This window comes from Coloeus monedula, assembly GCF_965178545.1.
Source record: "Coloeus monedula genome assembly, chromosome: 3".
Classification (NCBI taxonomy): Eukaryota; Metazoa; Chordata; class Aves; order Passeriformes; family Corvidae; genus Coloeus; species Coloeus monedula.
In genome coordinates this window covers 18,020,074-18,039,735 of record NC_138783.1, presented here as the reverse complement: position 1 = coordinate 18,039,735, position 19,662 = coordinate 18,020,074, and the positions used below count along the sequence as shown (strand labels likewise).

Sequence of the window (19,662 nt, the reverse complement as noted above, 5' to 3'; positions counted from 1 at the left end):
AATAATTAGCTTGCATTGGGCAAGGCAAAAAGTAATTTTTTTTCAGTGCGGCATAGAAATAAGAAGTGGAGTTGTATGTAATACTATGATTGACTGGTATAATCTCAGTGTCATCAGCCTGTCACTTGGAACCTTGTCTGCAATACAGATGCATACATCTCCAGTAGACCTAAAGAACACAGGAAAAAGCTGCATGCTGGAGAAGCTTGGTATCTGGCAGTCTCTTGTTTACATGCATAACCTGACATGAAATCAGTTGATATTTTATATTGAGGAATAAATATGGAAATTTCTTTGTGCATGAAGGATCAAATGGCTTATAGAAGGAATGCATAGAAATAATTTTTGGTTCGAATGTTTAATTTTTTTTTTATTTTAAAAATCTGAAGTCTCCTTGCTCAACATAAGTGTTACTTTGAGATTAATACATGCCATTTTTAACTATGCTTCTTTCACTAATCCCAAGGTGAGGCTGAGTAAGTTTTATTAATGAAACAAATGTTTTTGGAGAGAATAGCTTAAAAATCAATAGTTCACGTGACTGAGCATACAACTCATAGTTTTTCATTCTTATATTCAGTGCCCTGAATAATTTCTGAATGGGGAATTTAATGTAGAATAATTGACTCAGCAGCATAATCAGTTAATTTGATCCAGAATTCCCTATGGCTGGATGGAAAGTTAGAGGACTACTTGGATTTTTCCTCCTTGGAGGAGGTAAATGATGAACAGTCAACATCTGAGTGGAAAAACCATCTCCTTACTTTGAGGAGGGCAAATTGTCTGCCTGAAGGTTATTTTTATTTTGTTCACTCCCCATACTTTCTGTCCTGCTGCAGCTTAACTCAAAGTCATGTGTCAGGAAGCTAGTTCAAAGCTTGTGAGCAATTTAAGACTTTTATAGTGCCATGAAGTTGAGAATGAAAAACTATTCTTGTAGAACATACCCATCAACTTTGCTTTCTTATAAACCCTTAACTGATTTAGCTCGCATTGACATTCTGTGCCTTTTCTGTGTCTTGTCTACTTCTTTGCTCTTTCCATTAGATCCTCCTACTACTACCACTCGACTGCCCACGGTTCCCTGGCATCCTTCGACTGATGGCACCACAGGTTTAGCCACAGAACCTAGAATAATAAATTTCCCAACATCAAAGCCAACAAAGCAGGACGACACTTGGGGTATCATCGTCGGTTGTGTGGTGGGTGGGGTTCTTTTACTGTTACTTCTCGGTACTCTGGTTGGAGTTGCCTGCTATAGGAGAAGAAAGACATTCCGTGGTGACTACTTTGCTAAGAGCTACATTCCACCATCAGATATGCAAAAAGAGTCCCAAATAGATGTCCTTCAGTCAGATGATATGGGTTCTTACCCTGGCAGTATAAAAAAAGAAACAAAGCACCCAATGAACTTAATATCTAAGGATTATTTAGAAGACCCTGGAAAACCTGAGTTGAACAATATAGACAATACTAACAGGTACCAGGACCGTTATGAAAGACCAATGGATTACCATGAAGGTGGAACATTTGGAATGAGTTTCATGCGTGGTGAATTTTACGACGATGATGACTTTGTTTCTCACTTAGATGGCGCGGTAATATCTCGGAGGGAGTGGTATGTGTAGTAACCACTGAAAACTAAACATGTACCTGCAGTTCGCTTCATTGGCTGGTCACTTTCAGATTGTTTATACTTACACAAGAGGAGGAATAAACTTTTCAAAACTTTTTTTTGAAGGTTTTTATATTGTGACTTGACACAATGGAAATACTGAATCTGGGGAAAATGTATTTGGGCTGCTTTTTTTCCCAATGCTGTACTACTGTTTGAGATTTGAGTTTTAACACAGAGTGCTTATATTGGTCTATGTCAGAGGTAAAAAAAAAAAAAAAAAAAAGGCTAAATTAAAGTTGCCATTCAATATTGTTTAAGAATAAAAAGTGGCTCTCTGATTTAAAAATAAGTTTACCCGAGGCAATGATCAAATATAATCTTTGGGGGCTTTGAATTACTCCAGTCTAGGTACTATCCATGGTAAACTTAATGCTTCTATGTAGAAAATACTTTACCAATTGAAATGAGTTACAGCAGAATTAAAGCTTTATTTTCTAGGGTTTTTTCTGCATAAAAATGAATACCTCTTAGCATTTTAATGAGCCTTCTTGTAACTATATACTTAAAAGTTAAGTTATTGCACTGAAACTAACTTATGAACAACATTTTGAGGAGTAACTGTAAACAGGTCAAAGGCTTGTATTTGAATAAGATGAAAAGTTATTTTTTTATAGTCATTGATTTCTAAAGCTTATTCTAGTGTCTGGATATATACATACAGTAAGGTGTTTTGTTAGGCCTGCAGTTGGCAGGATGTCAAAACTCATTAATGTATACAAGATACTCTTTGCAAGTACACAGGGTGCAATTTTTGAGACCTGTTTTGGAGGCTTTTTGGGAATCTTAACATTTAGCTTAAAAGCTGGTTAATTGGACACAACTAAGGAGAAAACACCCATATAGATTGCGAAGCTGGAGGCTAATGTGAATGTGCTTATTTTCCCAGGTGCCAAAAAGCATTAGAGTTTCTATGACCAGAATTTAAAACAGCGGTTTTACGCTGCTTCTGCCTAAGTTACAATGCCTGCTTTGAAGAGGGTAACCAGAGTTTCAGATTATTAGTAGGGAATAATAGGACACTTGCACTGCTACTTCAGGTATTGAAAATGCACTCTCCAACGGTGCAACTAAAGAGTCTAAACAGGAATTCAGATGATTTGTGCAGTCTCTGTACCGCAGTGAATTTGTTTTCCCTGCGAATAATCAATACTGATTTTACACGTTCTTTAAAACATCTTGTCTGACATCTGAAATAGTTCTACTTTGTCTTGAGCAGATTCACCAAACTAAATCTGCTGATTTTGTGAGAAGGAATGAAATAACTTTAGATGAATTGCAGAACAACGATAAATTCATAAGTAGAATAGTAAATCCTTTGAAGTGCCATTTTTAAGTGTTTAGCTTGAGGAAATTGAAGCTGATAAGGCTATTAGTATTTGAAACCTGAAAAGGGAAAAGTCTCTGCTACCGTTGACGTGAAATAGGCTGCATAATTACAGCTGCTTCATGAGCATTCATGCTGGAAGTTCTTTTCTATCCTCATGATGTTTGGTAGCTTACAGCATTTAGAGCTTCACAATAATAGTTGTATTGAGCGTTGTAGACAATACACTGTGATTGCATATGACTGCATGTCTTTAAAAAAGATTGAGACAACAGCTTTATTTGAAATTCAAATGGAAAAGCATCCCTAAACAACTTAAGTTTGGGTTTGGATTAATGGAGTACTGATACATGATTGACCAAAGTCCCAAAAACAATAGCAAGTGATATTGCGGTTATCTGTAGTTTGAGTGCAAACACAAGAGAAGGAGTGAAATTTCTAGCAGAGGGTTCTGATCCAAATTATTTCTGGAATAAAGAGATTATACCTCTCTTCAAATAAAAAATACTTGATATATCATCTTTAAAAGATGGTGTTACTTGGAAATAAACATAACCATAAACCAGTTTTCCACATGGGATATCTTGCTTTTGTCTCTGTGGATTTTTTGCTTTGATTTTTAAAATATATATATATATTTAATTCATATGGGTTAAGAAGTTGGAATGTTCTGGAGTTGAAGTTATTAATAGGGATAGGGCTTATGCGTGTTGCAATGTTTTGTACATTACGTCTACTGTAAAAAGAATTGATTGTACGTACAAATGGCTGTTGTGTGAATAAACTTTTTCTTACATTCTGGAACATAGGTAGTGTTCAAAAATGCTTCACAGGTATGTTCTTTAGAATTGGAGATGGAAAAGCACAATAAACCCAGAGGCTGGATAGAATGTGCTAAAGTGTTTAAGCTGTTTGAGATGGACTGTTTAGTATTGCCCCTTGGAGACCCTAAGCTTATAAAACAAGCATCTTCAGAAACTCTTTTAAGAAGATTAAGAGAATGATAAATGGAGGTGGTTACTGTCCAAAACATTTAATTTCAAGCACAGCTGATAAACTAACTAGGAATTGCATACTTAAAAATAGCCTTGTTTTTTCATTCTGTTGTGTTTGTTAGAGTCAACCATATTTCTTGGAGTTAATCAATTCCCATCTATTTCTGGTGGTTAAAATGCTTTGTAGGTGGCACCATGCATCTTAGGTGCCCTCTGGCTTGTTCAGCTTGGCATGGTGGTCTGGGTTTATGATCATTCCACTGGTTAGATTGATGTTTTGTCAAAGCAGTTCAAAAAACCAAAGTAAGTGTGCCCTGTGATAATTGCCCTTAAGTTTGTGTGTCACTACACTTGCTGGGATATTACTATTTTTCCTGGTGTTCAGAAGCCAATGGGTGGTTATTGTCATCTCACCCAAAATGAGACTCAAAGGCTGGACTTCGATTGAAAGTATAATGCTTTTTGATGCTTTAACATTATAGCAGAATTTGCTAGAAGAAAAGGCACCATGAAGTTAGGATGAAGCAGTCAAGAAACTCTCCTGGTGTAATCACAAGACCAAGGCATCTTCAGGAATTCTGGACCTAAGAATGTAATATTCATTAGTTGAGACTTTTTCACTAAAAGAAGAGGGCACCCAGTGTAAACGAAACTTAAGCCAGTTAAAATGCAGTGGTTAGGTGAGCTCCTCATTAGCAGAGCATGAGACACACACACAAAATAAAAGTCCTTGACTTAGGATAAACACAACTTAATAAAAACTAAAATGTGGGTGGGTTATCAACATTATTCTCATGCTGAATCCAAACAACTGTACCAGCTCCTGAGAAGAAATGAACTCTATCCCAGCCAAAGCCAGAACAGTTTATAGTGTCCAGGCTGGTATCTGACAGACACATGGAGCTTATGCCAGGAAAGCTGTTGTGTAAGCCAAAGGTGGTGCCTTGCATTCACCTTGAGGAGGGAAGTAAGTTCTGCCAGTTGTTACTCTAGGACTTTATTCCTTAGCATTAAGGAAATAATAAAAAAAGCTTTTTTCCATTTTTTTCAAGTTATTTAAGTATACCTTTGTGAATGTGATCCCAGGGGAATATTCATGTCAGATCTTTCATAAGCAGTGAGGGGACAGGAATTGCTGTATTAGAGTGCAAGTGTTGTATTTTGGGTTTTTTTTTTTTTAATTGAGAGATTTTGCTCAGCTTTCCAGCATACAGACAGAACACCGTTAGAGCTCTGAGGAATTGATAAATCATATTGCATAGTTTCAGGGTTTTTATCTGTGAATAGAACATACAGCTGAAGAGGCTCTCAAAATTTCTTTCAGTAAGAGATTAGAGAATGGTTGTGTCCCGTTTGGATAATAGCTGAAGTAGACTGCTTTAGAAACATGTTGCAGGTATAGAACTGTGTTAGTTTTCAATTTCTTTGCTGTTAAATTTTCTGATTTGGTAATCATTGTAAATCAGGGCATTATTGTAGGTAAGTGTTTAGTGCAGCTGACATGAATTATTCCAATTTTGAATTTTTTTTTAACCTCTTGGTGCAAGTTTGAAGCCCTGATGATTTTAAGTTAAAGTATATTAGGTTTTTCAGTTTTGAGACTTAAAAATTGATTTCTAAGCATAGCGAAAGGAGTGGCCTTTAAAGACTGACAAGTGTGTTAATACAATATGAGAGTTGTTCAGCATTGGATTTGACAATGCTAAGGTCAAAAGAAAAATGCTTTGAAAGGAAAAAACACAGCTTTTTCTCTCCCCTTATTAAAATTTATTTATGAAAATTACTTTCTTGTAGCTTGAAGTGTGAAGTCCTGAAGATGATAGGTGGTCTTAGGGGTGCTTTGATAAGTGTAAGCCAAGTATTTTGTGTTCCTTTGCATGTTCATTGCTCCTAGTAGTATGTTTTTTTTACCCTGACTTAGTTTTTCTTTTTTGCTTTCTGCAGACTTAAGTGTCTTTAAAGAAAGATTGTCAATAAATCACAGTTGCCCAGGTTTTTGAATTAACACCTTGTTAGCTCATGTAAGTGCAAGCCATATGTTTTGTAATGTCATCTTGCCTTGAAATTGACAATGAAAGCATACTGCTAGTACTTACTGAAAGTAATCCATGAAATTTTTGAAATCAGTTTTGATTTCATGAATTCTCTTAATTCCTCCAGTTTTTTAGTTGGGTAAGTTGAGGCAATACTACAAAGATGCTAGTGCAGGACAAGGCTTTCTGTTAAGTGTTGGAAGGAAGAAGCCTTTCTCAGAACAATGCTGAAGTAATTTATTTGAGTATTGAAAGTATATGAACTTGTTAAAGTTGTAATCTATGCTATCACATTGCAGATGTGCCCTTTAGGCAGACATCTTCTGTTGCTGTAGCAGGGGCTGTGATTGGAGCAGTCCTTGCTCTTTTTATCATTACCATCTTTGTGACAGTGCTGCTGACCCCAAGGAAGAAAAGGCCAGCCTATCTTGACAAAGTGTGAGTATGTGTTGGACTTTTTTTTTTTTATTCAGTTGAAAGCAATATGTAGAAAGCATTTGTTTTATACATGAACTTAAGTGTCTGACTTAATTTAGCAGCTGTTCAGCTTTCATAATTTCAGGGCTGTATTTTCAGAGTAGACAAATGTGAAATCACACTAGTATTTCTGAAAAATAAATGAGAAAGGTAAGAATTACTTCGGGGTAATATAATGCTTTACCTCTTGAGAAGTTTGGGTTTTTTGAAACAAAACTACTCATGGATTTAACTGGAGGGCAAAGGAGAGTCCCTTCTTGACTGATGCCAGTGACTGCTAGTTTGTTGTAACTGTGGGTCTAACTTGAAAGTAAATTGTCCATGCTTTGGAGATGTTGAAGGCCCCCTAAAATTAATCCTGATATGTTTGTAAAATTAAGCAAGCTCCCACAGATACGTGCTTAGAAATTACTGACTTCTTGTGCTTTTTGGAACATTGGTTGTTTCTTCAAGTCTCTGGCACAGATATGCAATTTACTTTATTCAGCATCCAATGTGATCAAACAAAAGAAGGAAACAAAAAAAAGTCTGAAAAGATTTTGTCAGTTAAAGTGGATGATGTCTAGATCCTGTTTGGAACATGCATAAAAAAAGTGACGAGGGCTTAGAATATATGTAAATATGAGTCTTCTCACATCCCATATACAGTTAACAATCTGAATGAGAAATGAAAATGTTGCTCATGTCTGTACATATAGTTAATGAGAGTAAAATAACTTACAGCCTTTAGCACAAAATAAGTTTCTTCATTTGCATTGAGCTAGCAAGATGAGTCAAGAGTCTTGAGCAATTTCTAACATGTTAGAAATGATGTTTTCTTGTTTGTTTCTCTTAAATTCTGTATCTGAAGCATATTTATATGAATGGTCTTAAACATTTAAATTCTGTTATAACCATTTGCTTTTACTGAGAAAGTTACAGTAGAAAAAGTCTTGCATGTAAGAATTGATAGTAGGGCTTTCTCAAAGGCTTTTTAAGGAAAGGCTGTAGTTAACAATGTTGTTCGAGCTCTATGTCATAACTTAGAAACTGATAGATACCAGTAGTCTCTAATCCTCAGTTGGAGTGTACTGAGTGTTGGGTGATTTGGCAGTTAATATCTGACCATTCAATTGGACTTCACAAGCATGATGTGTCATATTTCATTCTTTCTTTACTACAGGATTGATCTTCCACCCACTCACAAACCAGCTTCATTTGAGGAGAGAACATTCTCAGTACCACAGAAAGAAGCTATGCTTCAGGTGAGTAAGTGTTTATATGCATCTTAAATTGACTTAAGGAAAGCATTAACTTTGCTTTATTATGTTAATTTAGTCTGATTTTGCTTTCCTGGTAATATATGGAGCTTTTTAATTGTTTCACAACCAAGCTGTTTCCCTATGTATGTGATATCCAAATCTCTTATCTGTAATGTTAAAGTCATCCTTAGAGGTCAGGAAACTGGTAGACAGATCATCTTGTATTTCTAACAGGCACAGATTCTTTTGAATTAGAAAACCTATAGTTGAAATTCTCTGGTGAGAGAATATACATAGCTTTATAAAGCAGTGTTCATAAGGGGAAAAGTTATGTTTGGTAAACTTACAAAGTGATCTCATCAGCTCCCTTGCTAGTAAACAACTGCCATTCTTTTGAGTTAACAACATTTGAGGGGTGGGCATATATTGGAATTCGGGCTTTGACTAATTGGTAAATTGGTAATTTACCAATTTGGTAAATTGGCTAATTTACCAAAGTATGGGTTAGATTCTTGTTGAAGGTCACTAAATCGCTTTTAAATACTTGCAATTCTGTAACTTATAATTTTATATTTTCTTCTTGCGTTGACCAGCGACAAAAGACCCATACGAATTTTGTGACAAGTACTTGAATTTTTAGTGTGCTTTCAGGGGTAGCTTCTTGTCATCCAAAGTAATGCTGCCCAAGCAAGACAGCAATAGGCAAAAAAGTTCTTTACCAGCATTTAGTGTTTGTGTGTGTGTAGTCTGATCAAACAGGCTCATAGAGATCACACTGGAAAGCTGATTCTAGCAAATGAAACAGTTTGAATAAGTGGGGAGCAAGGAAGGATAGGGCTACTTTCTTCCTTACAGCATGGTTTTGAGGTGGGTTGGACTGCTTGGGAAACTCCAGGTGAATTCAGGCTTCTCTTGCACTAGGCATTATAGAGGAGATCTGTTCATGAGAGATGGCTTAAGCTAACATCATTGATTATTACACTTCATATAATAAACCAGTCAGCTAATGAAAACTATAGATCCTGGCTATGGCCCCTGAAGTGTCTTTAGTGTGTGTGTGTGTGTGTGTGTTTATGTTAAATTAGTCAGTCAGATTTTTTTAGATTTCTGCTTACACTGAAGAAAATTTCCGTCACCTATCAGTATTTGTAAGTATTAGATTATAGTTGTTTTTAATGAAATTTTTGTTCCATCTTCAGTACATAGCATAAATAATGTGATTCTAGCCACTGATGTGCTGGATAACAACACTGAGGTAATGAAGACAATCATTTGTTTATAAGGAATATTGTTTTTTCCGATACTGTGGTGTATCTTTGCAGCTTTACGGACCTATAAAAGTCCTTTTTCATAGAGGGGAAAAAAATCTTCACCTACCTTTGAGAAGGATTTTGATGGAGTTCTTAATAACATTGAAAATATTCTTGTAGATTTTCTTTGTGATTGATGGTTACTAAAGCTCACCAAATATCAGTTGCTGATAAAACTTTCCTTATGTTGTAAACGTAACAATGAGTAATACTTGTGTATATTGTTGCTGAGTGAGGCAAGAAACTATTCTGAGATCCATTGCTGCTTTTAGTAGCAGCTTGATGATTATAACATTGTGAAGGTAAAAAACATTTTGTTGGCATAAAGAATAATAGGTTTTCATCTTTTTACCTTAAAGGTGATAGAGCACCAAAGATGACACAAAAGAACCAGTGCTTTTCTGTGCTCAGGTTGGGCATCTTAGCTATTTCTTCTGTCACTACAGTACTCAACAATTGCAATTTTTGATGAATCATTCTTCTGCTAATATTTTGGCTTAAAGTATTTGAAAAATATTGTCTTGCTTATAGAATCAAAAGATATAGTTTATTGTGCTGTTTGTGCATCTGTAGTGCTGCTAGATGGCAAAATGACAACACTAGGAAGTACAATTATTTGTCCTTTACGGAACTACTTATAAAGGAGGTAGACATAAGAGGATGTGTACCTTATTGCTTTCCTCTTCAGAACTTCGCTGTCTTTGAATTCTTTTCTAGGTTGTGCATACCATGGCTTCTGTTGATGGGTACTAAAGAACTTAGGCTGAAGCTGACTGTAGTCTTGGAATGGTTAATTAAATGTTTTATGAAAATTTACTTTGTAAATAGAGAAAAAACCGAGAAGAGACTGAATCTAATATTCATTTTCCTCAAGTTGGATAAACAGAGTTTTAAGTTGTTTTGGGAGGAGAAAGATTCCTCTTCAGGTTAGGTGTTAACTAGGCTTTATTTAAGAAATGGATGTTGGCATAACACTGTTAGTGTACCTGTCTTTTTCTCTCTGTGGAACTCCAGAACTGAAAAGAACTGGAGCTGGAGGCTGTCTTCTTAGCTGATACTGCCTCTAATCAGTATGTACTCTGTTATGCTTGAGGCAAGATCTTCATTTTATCTAACAGAAATAAATGTCGAAATACTGGCTTTAGCCAGGAAGCGATTGGTTGCATTGTTTTGGTGTAACAAGCCAGCATTTGGATAGCTGTAAAGAGGCAAAAGAAACAAGTTAGCAGCCTGTCAGGGTGTCTTGTCCTGTGTGACTAAATGTCTGTGCTCACCACTGTATTACCTGATGTTCCAAATGCTGCCTTGCCTATCAGGACTGAGAAGCAGGTGAGCCTCTCACTGGGAGTTCAGGTGCAAACTTTTGGATACGCTGAAAACAACTGTAGGGGAATTGTCACTGCTTTGTCAACCACAATAGATGATCAGTCTGAGTGGAAATGATAGGCTGCACAAAGATGCAAAGTAAAGAAGAATGAATTTAAATGGTGTCTTCTGCAGGCTCACAATAATTTAGAATTGAAAGTAGATTGATTCAATTTAGGCTGATTCTGGTAAATTGTCATAAATAATGTTCAAGTTTTTCAATCATCTGTACTGTTATTGTTCAAATCATGGACAGTAGCTTTTTTTTTATCTTGTAAAGTATTTGAGATTCAACTGATGATGCTGAAATTCTCTTGTTTGTATCCCAGCAATCAGTATTTAACTAATTTTATGCATATCTGAGTCAGTAGATGATGGCATTAAAATGAGGGGAAATGTTGTAGACCTGGGATAATACTGGCTAGTCAGTATCTTTCATGGGTACTTCTTGAGACTTGGAAGATTTAAGTTTACTTTAAATATATGTTATCATTTACATGCTCGTGTTAATAATGAGCTACCAGTATGTACAAGTACTATGTAACTGAGTATTCATAATTCCTCTGTACTGGTATTTGCAGATACCAATTCATGTATTCACGTGAATCACCTCAGAACTGGGAAAAACTGGTTCACTTAAGGCCCTAAAAGAGAGAGGCAAAAGTCCAAAACACAGGAATACTATGGAAAAAAATTACATTATAGTTAAATTTACTGTGAAGACTGTAGGTTCATCTTTGTCAACTCTTTTGTCAACAGCACTCCTGCTTTTGTCTGGGTGTCCTTTTAATAATCATTGTCATGGAAATACTATTCTGTTACTCAGAACTATTTATTGCATGTAATGTGAAAGAGTGGTGAGGGCAGCCTGAAGGTTACGTCCTTGGTAAGAGAGGAATCTCTGCTTGGCAACGCAGTTTTTGAGGCGATTCAGGAAGAAGTTGAGCAATGCAAGAATTCCAGTGGCTTAAAGAGGAATTTTTCTATTGCATAATATTTTAAAAAGGAGTGGAAGAGGGTGCACTAATTCTAGCAGTCCTTGGAATCATTAGAGTTAGCTTCATTGTTTCAAACAATACAGTACTAAGAAGCAAAAGCTGCTTTATTTTCCTCTAAACGTGCTTGAGACAGGCAGTCTTGGACAATGTGAAAGAACTGAAGTTATTATTACCTTGACAGGTGCTTATGAAGGAAAGAGAAAAAAACATGTTTTGCACAATGCAGTGCAACATTGAGTTGTTGAAGTATTCAGAATTTAACAGAGTTCTTCTGTAGAAACAGGAATAAGAGTGGATAAGGGAAATGCAGCCCAGTAGGTAGGTCTGGCCATGAGAAGACTGACTTTAGACTTGCAGCTTGGAAGAATGCCTCACTTATTTAGCCAAGCAAAGCTCTTTAACAATAATATTTGTATTACTGATCACAACGGGAGAGAAAAAAGTGAAGTTGTCTTAGCACCATTAAAAGCATAAAACACCATTTACCAAATGATGATATTTCTAAATCAAATTTGAAAACATCAGCCACTGAACCCTTAAACCTAGTATAATATTGATTCATTTATAGATTATGGCTCTCTTGCACTCTTCTAGTTCTTTTCCTAATGCTTTTCATAGAGGTGGGAATATCTCTTCCTTGATGAAAAAGGAAGCATTATTGTTATCATTTGCCTTAGACCAAAGAACTGTTTAGGCAAACAAGATTGAATGGAAGGGAGCACAAAGTGTGCATAGATAAAATCATCTGTACTGATCTTCAAATAGGAAAAAAAAATTATCAGATGGAGTTAGAATGAGGCACAAACTGTTTTGGTAGTAGATCCCTTTGTAATGGAATTTCTAAACTGAAAAGTATCAGAAAATGTAAGATGAAGTTTTTTTGCTGAGATAGTTCGTTTTAGGCTTTTGAAGAACTATTTGAGAAGGAGAATTCTCAGAATAAAACAAATTTCATGAAACTCTGCAAAATGTAATGGTAAGACAGTGCAAACTTCTGTTAAGAATCCAAGCACAGAACCCCTGATTGTTTCCATGCAGGAAGACACAGACTATGTAGCTCAGCACATTTGTCTGACAGAATCTGTAATTTTGGTTCTGTCACTTGCTCCGTGGCTGTAAAATGTATAATTTCATTATCTAGTGAAGGTGCCATGTGAGATGATTTCCTTTGACTTACAGTTTTAATTGAATAAATGGACTGACTGGAATTTGCTATTCTGGTTTCCAGTTTGTTTCTAAATCATGTCCACAGCCACTGTTGGTAGAATTTCTCAAGCAAGCAGATTTTTTGTTTGTTTGTTTAAAGAACATTAGCTTTTGGTGGAGATGGGACTGTTCTTGTTCCCCATCTGTGTTTTACCTTCTTGTGTGGTGAACTCATGCTCTTAGCTCAGGTGTGAAAGAACAATGCTGCCAGCTGAGTGGTAAATCACAGAAATGCAGATTTCATTTAGGACTTGAGAAGCAAAAGCAGTGTGACCTTAAGGGCAGGAGAGGACACTTTGAAATGGAATTACAAGACAAAAAGTTTGACAAACTAAAGTTGGAAAAATAGACCTGTGAAGAAGGTGAAAAATAACTGTTGGAGGAGTGGAGAAGATAGGAATTATTATATGATTTTTTTTAAGTAATTTTACAATGCATGTGGGGGTCACATTAAAACTTAAACAACTCAAAATTGCTTCAAAACTTGAACTAAACAAATGTGGAAGGGTAAAATGTTAAGGGGAAGGAGGATAAAGTAAGAAAGAATGAAACATTACTGAGACTGGGTTCTCTTCAAAATAATTTTTGAAGGTGAGAATATGGATGTGTGATGACTGCAAATGTTACCTACCTGTATGAATACTTGCTGTGGAGGGACTTCTGCACAAAGACCAGCAACCTAGCTACTTCGTGTTCTTGCTACCACTGTGAGACTGTTGGGAAAAGAAGGAATTGCAAAACAAAAAATACATACAATTATGCAAAGATGTTGCTTTGGCCTATTGTGCCCCTCTACTAAGTGTGGCATAAAGGAAGAACTTAATTAGGAGCAAACCATGCCCTAAATCATAATTCTTAGATGGCATTGCTTGGTGTGACTTAGATTGGTCACTAACTCAGGTAGTTGGTGAATTCTGGATGTTTGGAAACAGCCCATTTCACAAATGAAGTTGTTCTATCATAATGGTGAAGAAAAAAAAAAAATTTTGAAAGAAGGGAGACTTCAGTGCTTCTGCATGAAGTAACTTCTCATCCACTGCCATTCCCAAGTCCTTCTCAGGGCTGCTCTCAGTCACTTCCCTGCCCAGCCTGTGTTTCTCTTTATGATTGCCCTGAACCAGGTGCAAGACCTTGTGCTTGGCCTTGTTGAACTTCATGAGGTTCACACAGAGCCACCTCTCAAGCCTGCCAGGGTCCCTCTGGAGGGCATCCCTTTGTGTCCAGTGTGTCACCACACCACACAGCTTGGTGTCATTGGCAAACTCACTGAGGATGCCTTGATCCCATTGTCCACGTTGTCAAAAAGATGTTAAACAGCACTGGTCCCGATACAGGCCCCTGAGGAATGACGCTTGTCACTGGTCCTTGCTCAGGCGTTGACCCACTGATGAGCCATCTCTTTGAGTGCGTCCATCCAGTCAATTTTTTATCCACTGAGTGGTGCACCCATCAAATCCATGTCTCCTCAATTTAGAGACAAGGATGTAATGTGAGACAGTACCAAATACTTTGTACTGGTCCGGATAGGTGACATCCATTGCTCTTCTTTCGTCCATCAACATTATAATCCTGTTATAGACAGCCACTAAATTTGTCAGCCTCAATTTGCCCTTAGTGAAACCATGTTGAGAGTCACCAACCACCTCCTTATTTTCCATATGCCTTAGCACAGTTTCCAGGAGAATCTGCTCCTTCACCTTGCTGGGCACTGAAGTGTGACTGATGTGTAGTTCCCCAGGTCATCTTTGCTGCCATTTTTAGAAGTGGGGTTCTTACTTCCCCTTTCCCAGCCAGTGGGAGCTTCATTGGCCTGCCATTACTTCTAAAATAGGATGGATAGTGGCTTAGTCACTTCCTTTGAAAGTGTCTTCAGAGCCTGCAGATGTATCTCATCAGGTGCCATGAACTTGTTCACATCCAGATTCCTTGATGGTCTTTAACCTCATCTCCTACAGTGGGTGGTTTGGCTGGGGTGGAGCTAATTTTCTTTGCAATGGGGCCATGTTTGGGATTTGTGCTGAAAACAGTGTTGATAACTCAGGAATGGTTTTTATTGCTGCACAGCATCAGGACCTATTCTGCTTCTTGTACTGCCCTGGAGCAGATGGGCTTGGAGTGTGCACAGGAGATTGGGAGGGAGACAAGATATTGGGAGAGGGAACACAGCTGGGACAGGTGACCCTGACTGATACCCATCTTTTTTCCACTAGCCATTGGATTGTAAGGGTTCTGAGTGAATTAAGACACTTCCGAAGGCAGAGTATATTTTGGGATGACTGGTGGTTTTTGTATTAACCAAACCTGTTCTGCAGTGTTGAATCTTGACTTGTTTCCCCTGTAACTTTTCTTCTTTCAGAAAGAACATTTTGTGTTGCAGAGCCAGTACAGAGAGAAAGATGCTGGAAACTTGCAGCACATGGTAAATAATAAGATGGCTTGAATTCCTGATTGAAGCTTTGATTTAATCTCATTCCATAAAATAAGCTTACAATGTTGTTTTTCATGAACAAAAAAATATTTGACCATCCTGGTCAATAATTGTTGGATGTGTGGGTTAAGTGGAAAGTGGCAATATCATTTTAATATCCTATAGTAGTTTTGCTGACTAATTTAAATACTTAAATACTTCAGCTTTCATTTTTTGGTGAGTAACATAAGGCAGAGGAGTGTTGACAGACATTTTCGTAGTTGGTGATTTGCTCTTTAGATTTATTGAGCTTTGAAACAAACATTTGAGGTTGATTCTGTTAGTGGAATTTTTAAGTCCCTATTTCTTTATTCATAGGACTGTTTTGGAAATCATGCATCTTTGATTTTGCTTAAAGCTTTACCAAGAATAGGAATTGCAGGTTCTATACATGAACTATGAAACTTATTACTCCTTGTGTGTGTTTAGAAAGCTGTGAATGGAATGCAACTTACTTGTGAGGCTGAAGAGCCACAGGAACAAGAGGGTCTTCAGCCTATGTATCCTGTTTATCAGCAAACTTACTATAAAAATTGGAGCAACAGATACCCACAAAACTCAGGACCTGGAAGAGTCTACATCAATCCAAGGGAGCATTATGTATGATTCTGTACCCAGATGTCTTTAACAAAGGTTTTATTACCTGTTGACTGTATGACCTTCATGTCTTGTTGGCTTTCATCTCTAAAATAATTGGGGTTTTTTTCATGTGTGAAGAAATTGTATGGAGAATTTTATATAGGTAAACCATATGGAATTTGAGACTTAACTTGCCTTTAGTCTTTGGTATGTCTGTGTTTTTGTAGTACTGTCGACCTGCCCAAAGAGGAGAGCCACTTACTTTTATTAACCTTCACAGTCATAAGATGTATAACCTATATTAATGGTTTGGCACATGCTGAAATGTGGTTAAGCTTTTTCACTGGCTGTCTCTGAGAGCATTCTCTCTGGATGTTTTACAATAACCTTACCTGGGTAAAAGTGACTAAATATGAGCAAGGCAACTGAATCCCATGTGACATTAGCAGTTTCAGGCTGAGGCACTTTTTTTCCATCTTAGAAAACTTGGGATTATTATGATTTTCACTGGCCTTAGCTTTTGATTTCTCGACTAGCTCTACCTCTCTCAGTCAAATGAACAACTAGACTACCTCTCAAATCCTGACTGGCTGTTCCATAAACTACACTGTTTGTCTTCCCACCTTGTTAAAAGTGAAGCAATTGCCTTTACATCAAAAGCTTTTTATTGTCTATTGATTCTGCCTGTTCCTGGGTTTGGTTTTACAGTTACATCTATATGAAACTTAGTTGAAGGAGGTAGATGACTAGCAGACAACTTTTTGTGTCTTGTGAAGCTACATCTCACCCTTAAACTGTTATTTAGCTGTTTTCCCAAGTATGACTCCTATTTTAAATGCTGCAGAGTTATTTTCCTTGGTAATAAATACATTCCTTGTTTTTTTTCTCAGTTTGCAACAAAACTGCCTGTGATGTGTTCTTATGTCTTAGCAAAAAAGAAAAGCTTCAGTCAACTTCAAATGCTTGTCAGCAGTGTCCTTTAATCTTAACCACTAGTGTGAAATAACTGGAGAATGTCCTGATGTTACCCACAGGAATCTTTGAATGTCTGTGGTAATGGTTAAAAAATGTGCTCAGGATCTTTCTAGAAAAATTAGTTTTCCTGTGGACTAAAAAGTAAATATTTAGCAAGTAAAAAATGTGTATATAATGTATTAGTGATGAAATGAGCTCACAGGACAATCTTAAAATACTTTAAGACAGCAGAAAAACGAGTTGTGTCTAAAATTTACCAGAGAAACTTAACAGACTTTTGTATTCTCTAAGTACGTATGCACGTAAGTACAGAATGGTGATTTTTGGTCAGCTGACCTGAAGTACAAAATGTTAAGAATGGCTGTGTCATGCTGAACTAGCTGTTGTACAGAACTGAACATTACTTCTGGGATATTAGTGTGTTCCTCTGCAGATGTTTGGATTTTTTTAGTGGTAAGAGTCAAGCGGTAGAAGGAGCAGAATTGAAAGCTAGCATACGTAAGTGTGCTGCAGGCAGGAGGCCATTGTTAAACCTGCATTCAACCTGCATTTATCTCCATCACAGGACAAGTTAATGAGATCCCTGTCCGCAATAGGGCCAGGTAAATTAAATGCTTCTAGCTTGTTACAGGTGGTAGCTAGAAGATTATGGCTTGAGTGCCTGTGTTCTGGACACTGTAGAAGTAGGTATTAGCTGTTCTCTTGCTAAGTAGCTTTCTGTTAAATGATGTGGTTGAAGTTGACAACTGAAGGAATGGCAAAGAAAAAGGTTGGAGAGAACCTGTTTCTTGGGAGCTATCTTTGAAGCACTGTCACCTTGCTTTTCTCTTAAGAACTGGGCATATTCATGTAAATTGGGCAACTGTTTTCAATTTTAAAGTTTCCTGCTATATTTGAGACCTAAAGAAGGGCTTTGTGTCCCCCAAAAATGTTTTTCCATAATGTTAGTTAAGTGGCTACCTCTTTACGTGAGCATTGCCTCACCTGTCCTTACATTACTGCAGCTCCAAAAAGCATCAACTGTCAGAACATTGAAAGAAAACAGTGTCTTGGCCAAACGAATGGTAGAACATTGAGATGAACTATACTGCTTAAGATAATTTGATCAATATTACTGAGCAAAACTTCATACCAAAAATACTTGAGTAGGCATTATGGAGTGGTTCAAAACTGTTGCTGTGGCAATGCTTCCTCTGCATTCATTAGTACAATGTAGCGGTATTGAGCAGGTGATCATTTCAGTGCCTTTTATGTTGGCAGATGGTGCAAAAAACAATTATTTTGGGTTCAGACCTCTTTTACTGCTTTTTATTCTTATTTGCAGATTTTTTTTTTGAAGAGTTATAACTTTGAGGGAAGGAGGAAGGAAGAATGCTATCAACAAAGCTATAATTGTTTTTTTAATTTGTAAATTAGCTTGAAAAAGAAAAATATAATCCAACTGTGTTGTTCAAGTTATGTATCAACAAACTACAGAAAGCTTGAGTTGCAAACTACCAATCAGGATGTAGTTTGCCCTAAAGTCATTAGGGAAATACATTATCACCTACAGTTTTATTACCTGTGAGAAATGGTTTCTTTGTAATCTGTTCAGGGACATTTAGTGTATTAGGTTTTTGAAATGTTGCTTTAAGTTTTAAGTGTGGCTGGATTTGGGGAGATTTTTGGGGAGGGGATTTGGCATAGAATGCTTAGAAGAGAACAGAAACAATGTCTTCTGAGTAGGATTTCTCACCAGTAGGACTGTACATATAGAAGTAAGTTTGATCTGCTTTTTTAAGATGTAGAAAATGTCCTTTTTTATTTTTGTACATTTTCAAATGCTTGTATTTGTATTCTGATTGGAATAAAAACATTCAAAATATAAAATTTTCTTCTGTTGTTTAGATTTAAGATTGCTTAAGGTCTGGAAAAATGCATCCACTTTTTTGGTGACATGTTTCTTCTGTGGTTGTATATGCAGAGCATGTGGTTTTTTCCTAACAGTACCGCTTTGGAATATTGTGGTGTTGCATGCTGAAATCCTTTCAACATTTGTCTTACATAACAAGAAGCATTTAGTACTGTGTGAAAATCCAGCACTTGCGTGAATTGAATACCCAGAATCACTGGTGAGGGAGGTAGGGAAGGAGGAGATGATTAGTAATTTATATCTCTACCACTGATAAATGTAAATTGTCCTCTGCCCAAGTATCTCTAAATTCTACAAGGTAGTCTAATCATAAAAAGTATAAGATTTAATGTTTGGACTATGTCCAAAGTTGTCATGGATACAATACAAATGAAGACTAAGAAATTGTACTACTAGAAGAAAGGAGGCACTCAGTGAGATATTATTAAAGGACTACCACTGTTCAGTCACAAATGATCTAATGTATTGTGTATCCAGCTCAAGGAAAGCCCAATAAAAAGGTGTGATAATTCATGAAGAGTGGAGAGAAGGTTTTCGCCTTCAGAGTTGTTAACTTTGCCTTCTTTCTGGCCATGTTACTGCTCTTTCCTCCTCTGAGGGATGCAAGTTCAGGTTCTATGTTGTTATATAGGTGATGAAAATGTATTACAATAACTTTTTAATGCTGCAGACCTGAAACTACTCTATCTGAACCACTGTGTTGTATGAAGGGTGAGTGAGTGCCGGACCAACAAATAGTTGCAGAACAGACGACATTGTTTTGACAACTTGGGTCAGTTCAGAGGTTGCTGATAAGGACAGGTAAAGCTCCAGGTGAAAAAAAAGAAATATCTGTGGTAGTTAGCTGCTCGATTGCCCTGTGGGAGGTGGTCTGGGGTTTTTTGTCCACCTGTGGTACATGTCCAGAGTATTGGGAGACTGGGTTTGACTTTCTGACAGAAGGTAAAGGTGTGATATTTCTGCATTTATTGAAAGGTATGGCATTCTTCTTGGTGAATAGCTTTATACCTTTAGCTGAATCATATTGAAAATGCACAAAAAGTGTATTGTGAATCTTAGTAGTAATTATTCAAACAATGTGATAAACCCAAGTAGGATGTGT

The 19,662-nt window shown here is 36.8% G+C and overlaps 1 protein-coding gene across 2 annotated transcripts in view; it reads left to right on the top strand.

Moving 5' to 3' along the window:
* NECTIN3 (nectin cell adhesion molecule 3) overlaps positions 1 to 18,299 on the top strand; it is a 61,797-nt gene extending 43,498 nt beyond the window's left edge. Inside the window, exons 6-9 of one of the 2 annotated variants that reach the window (XM_082277336.1) lie at positions 6,330 to 6,468; positions 7,670 to 7,751; positions 14,984 to 15,046; positions 15,524 to 18,299. In XM_082277336.1, coding sequence (XP_082133462.1) covers positions 6,330 to 6,468; positions 7,670 to 7,751; positions 14,984 to 15,046; positions 15,524 to 15,700 — 461 coding nt within the window. In that variant the 3' untranslated portion in view covers positions 15,701 to 18,299. Of the gene's footprint in view, positions 1 to 1,047; positions 4,281 to 6,329; positions 6,469 to 7,669; positions 7,752 to 14,983; positions 15,047 to 15,523 lie in introns of those variants that run through there. The other variant, XM_082277335.1, reaches the window with a different exon arrangement.
* Positions 18,300 to 19,662: the final 1,363 nt, after the last annotated feature.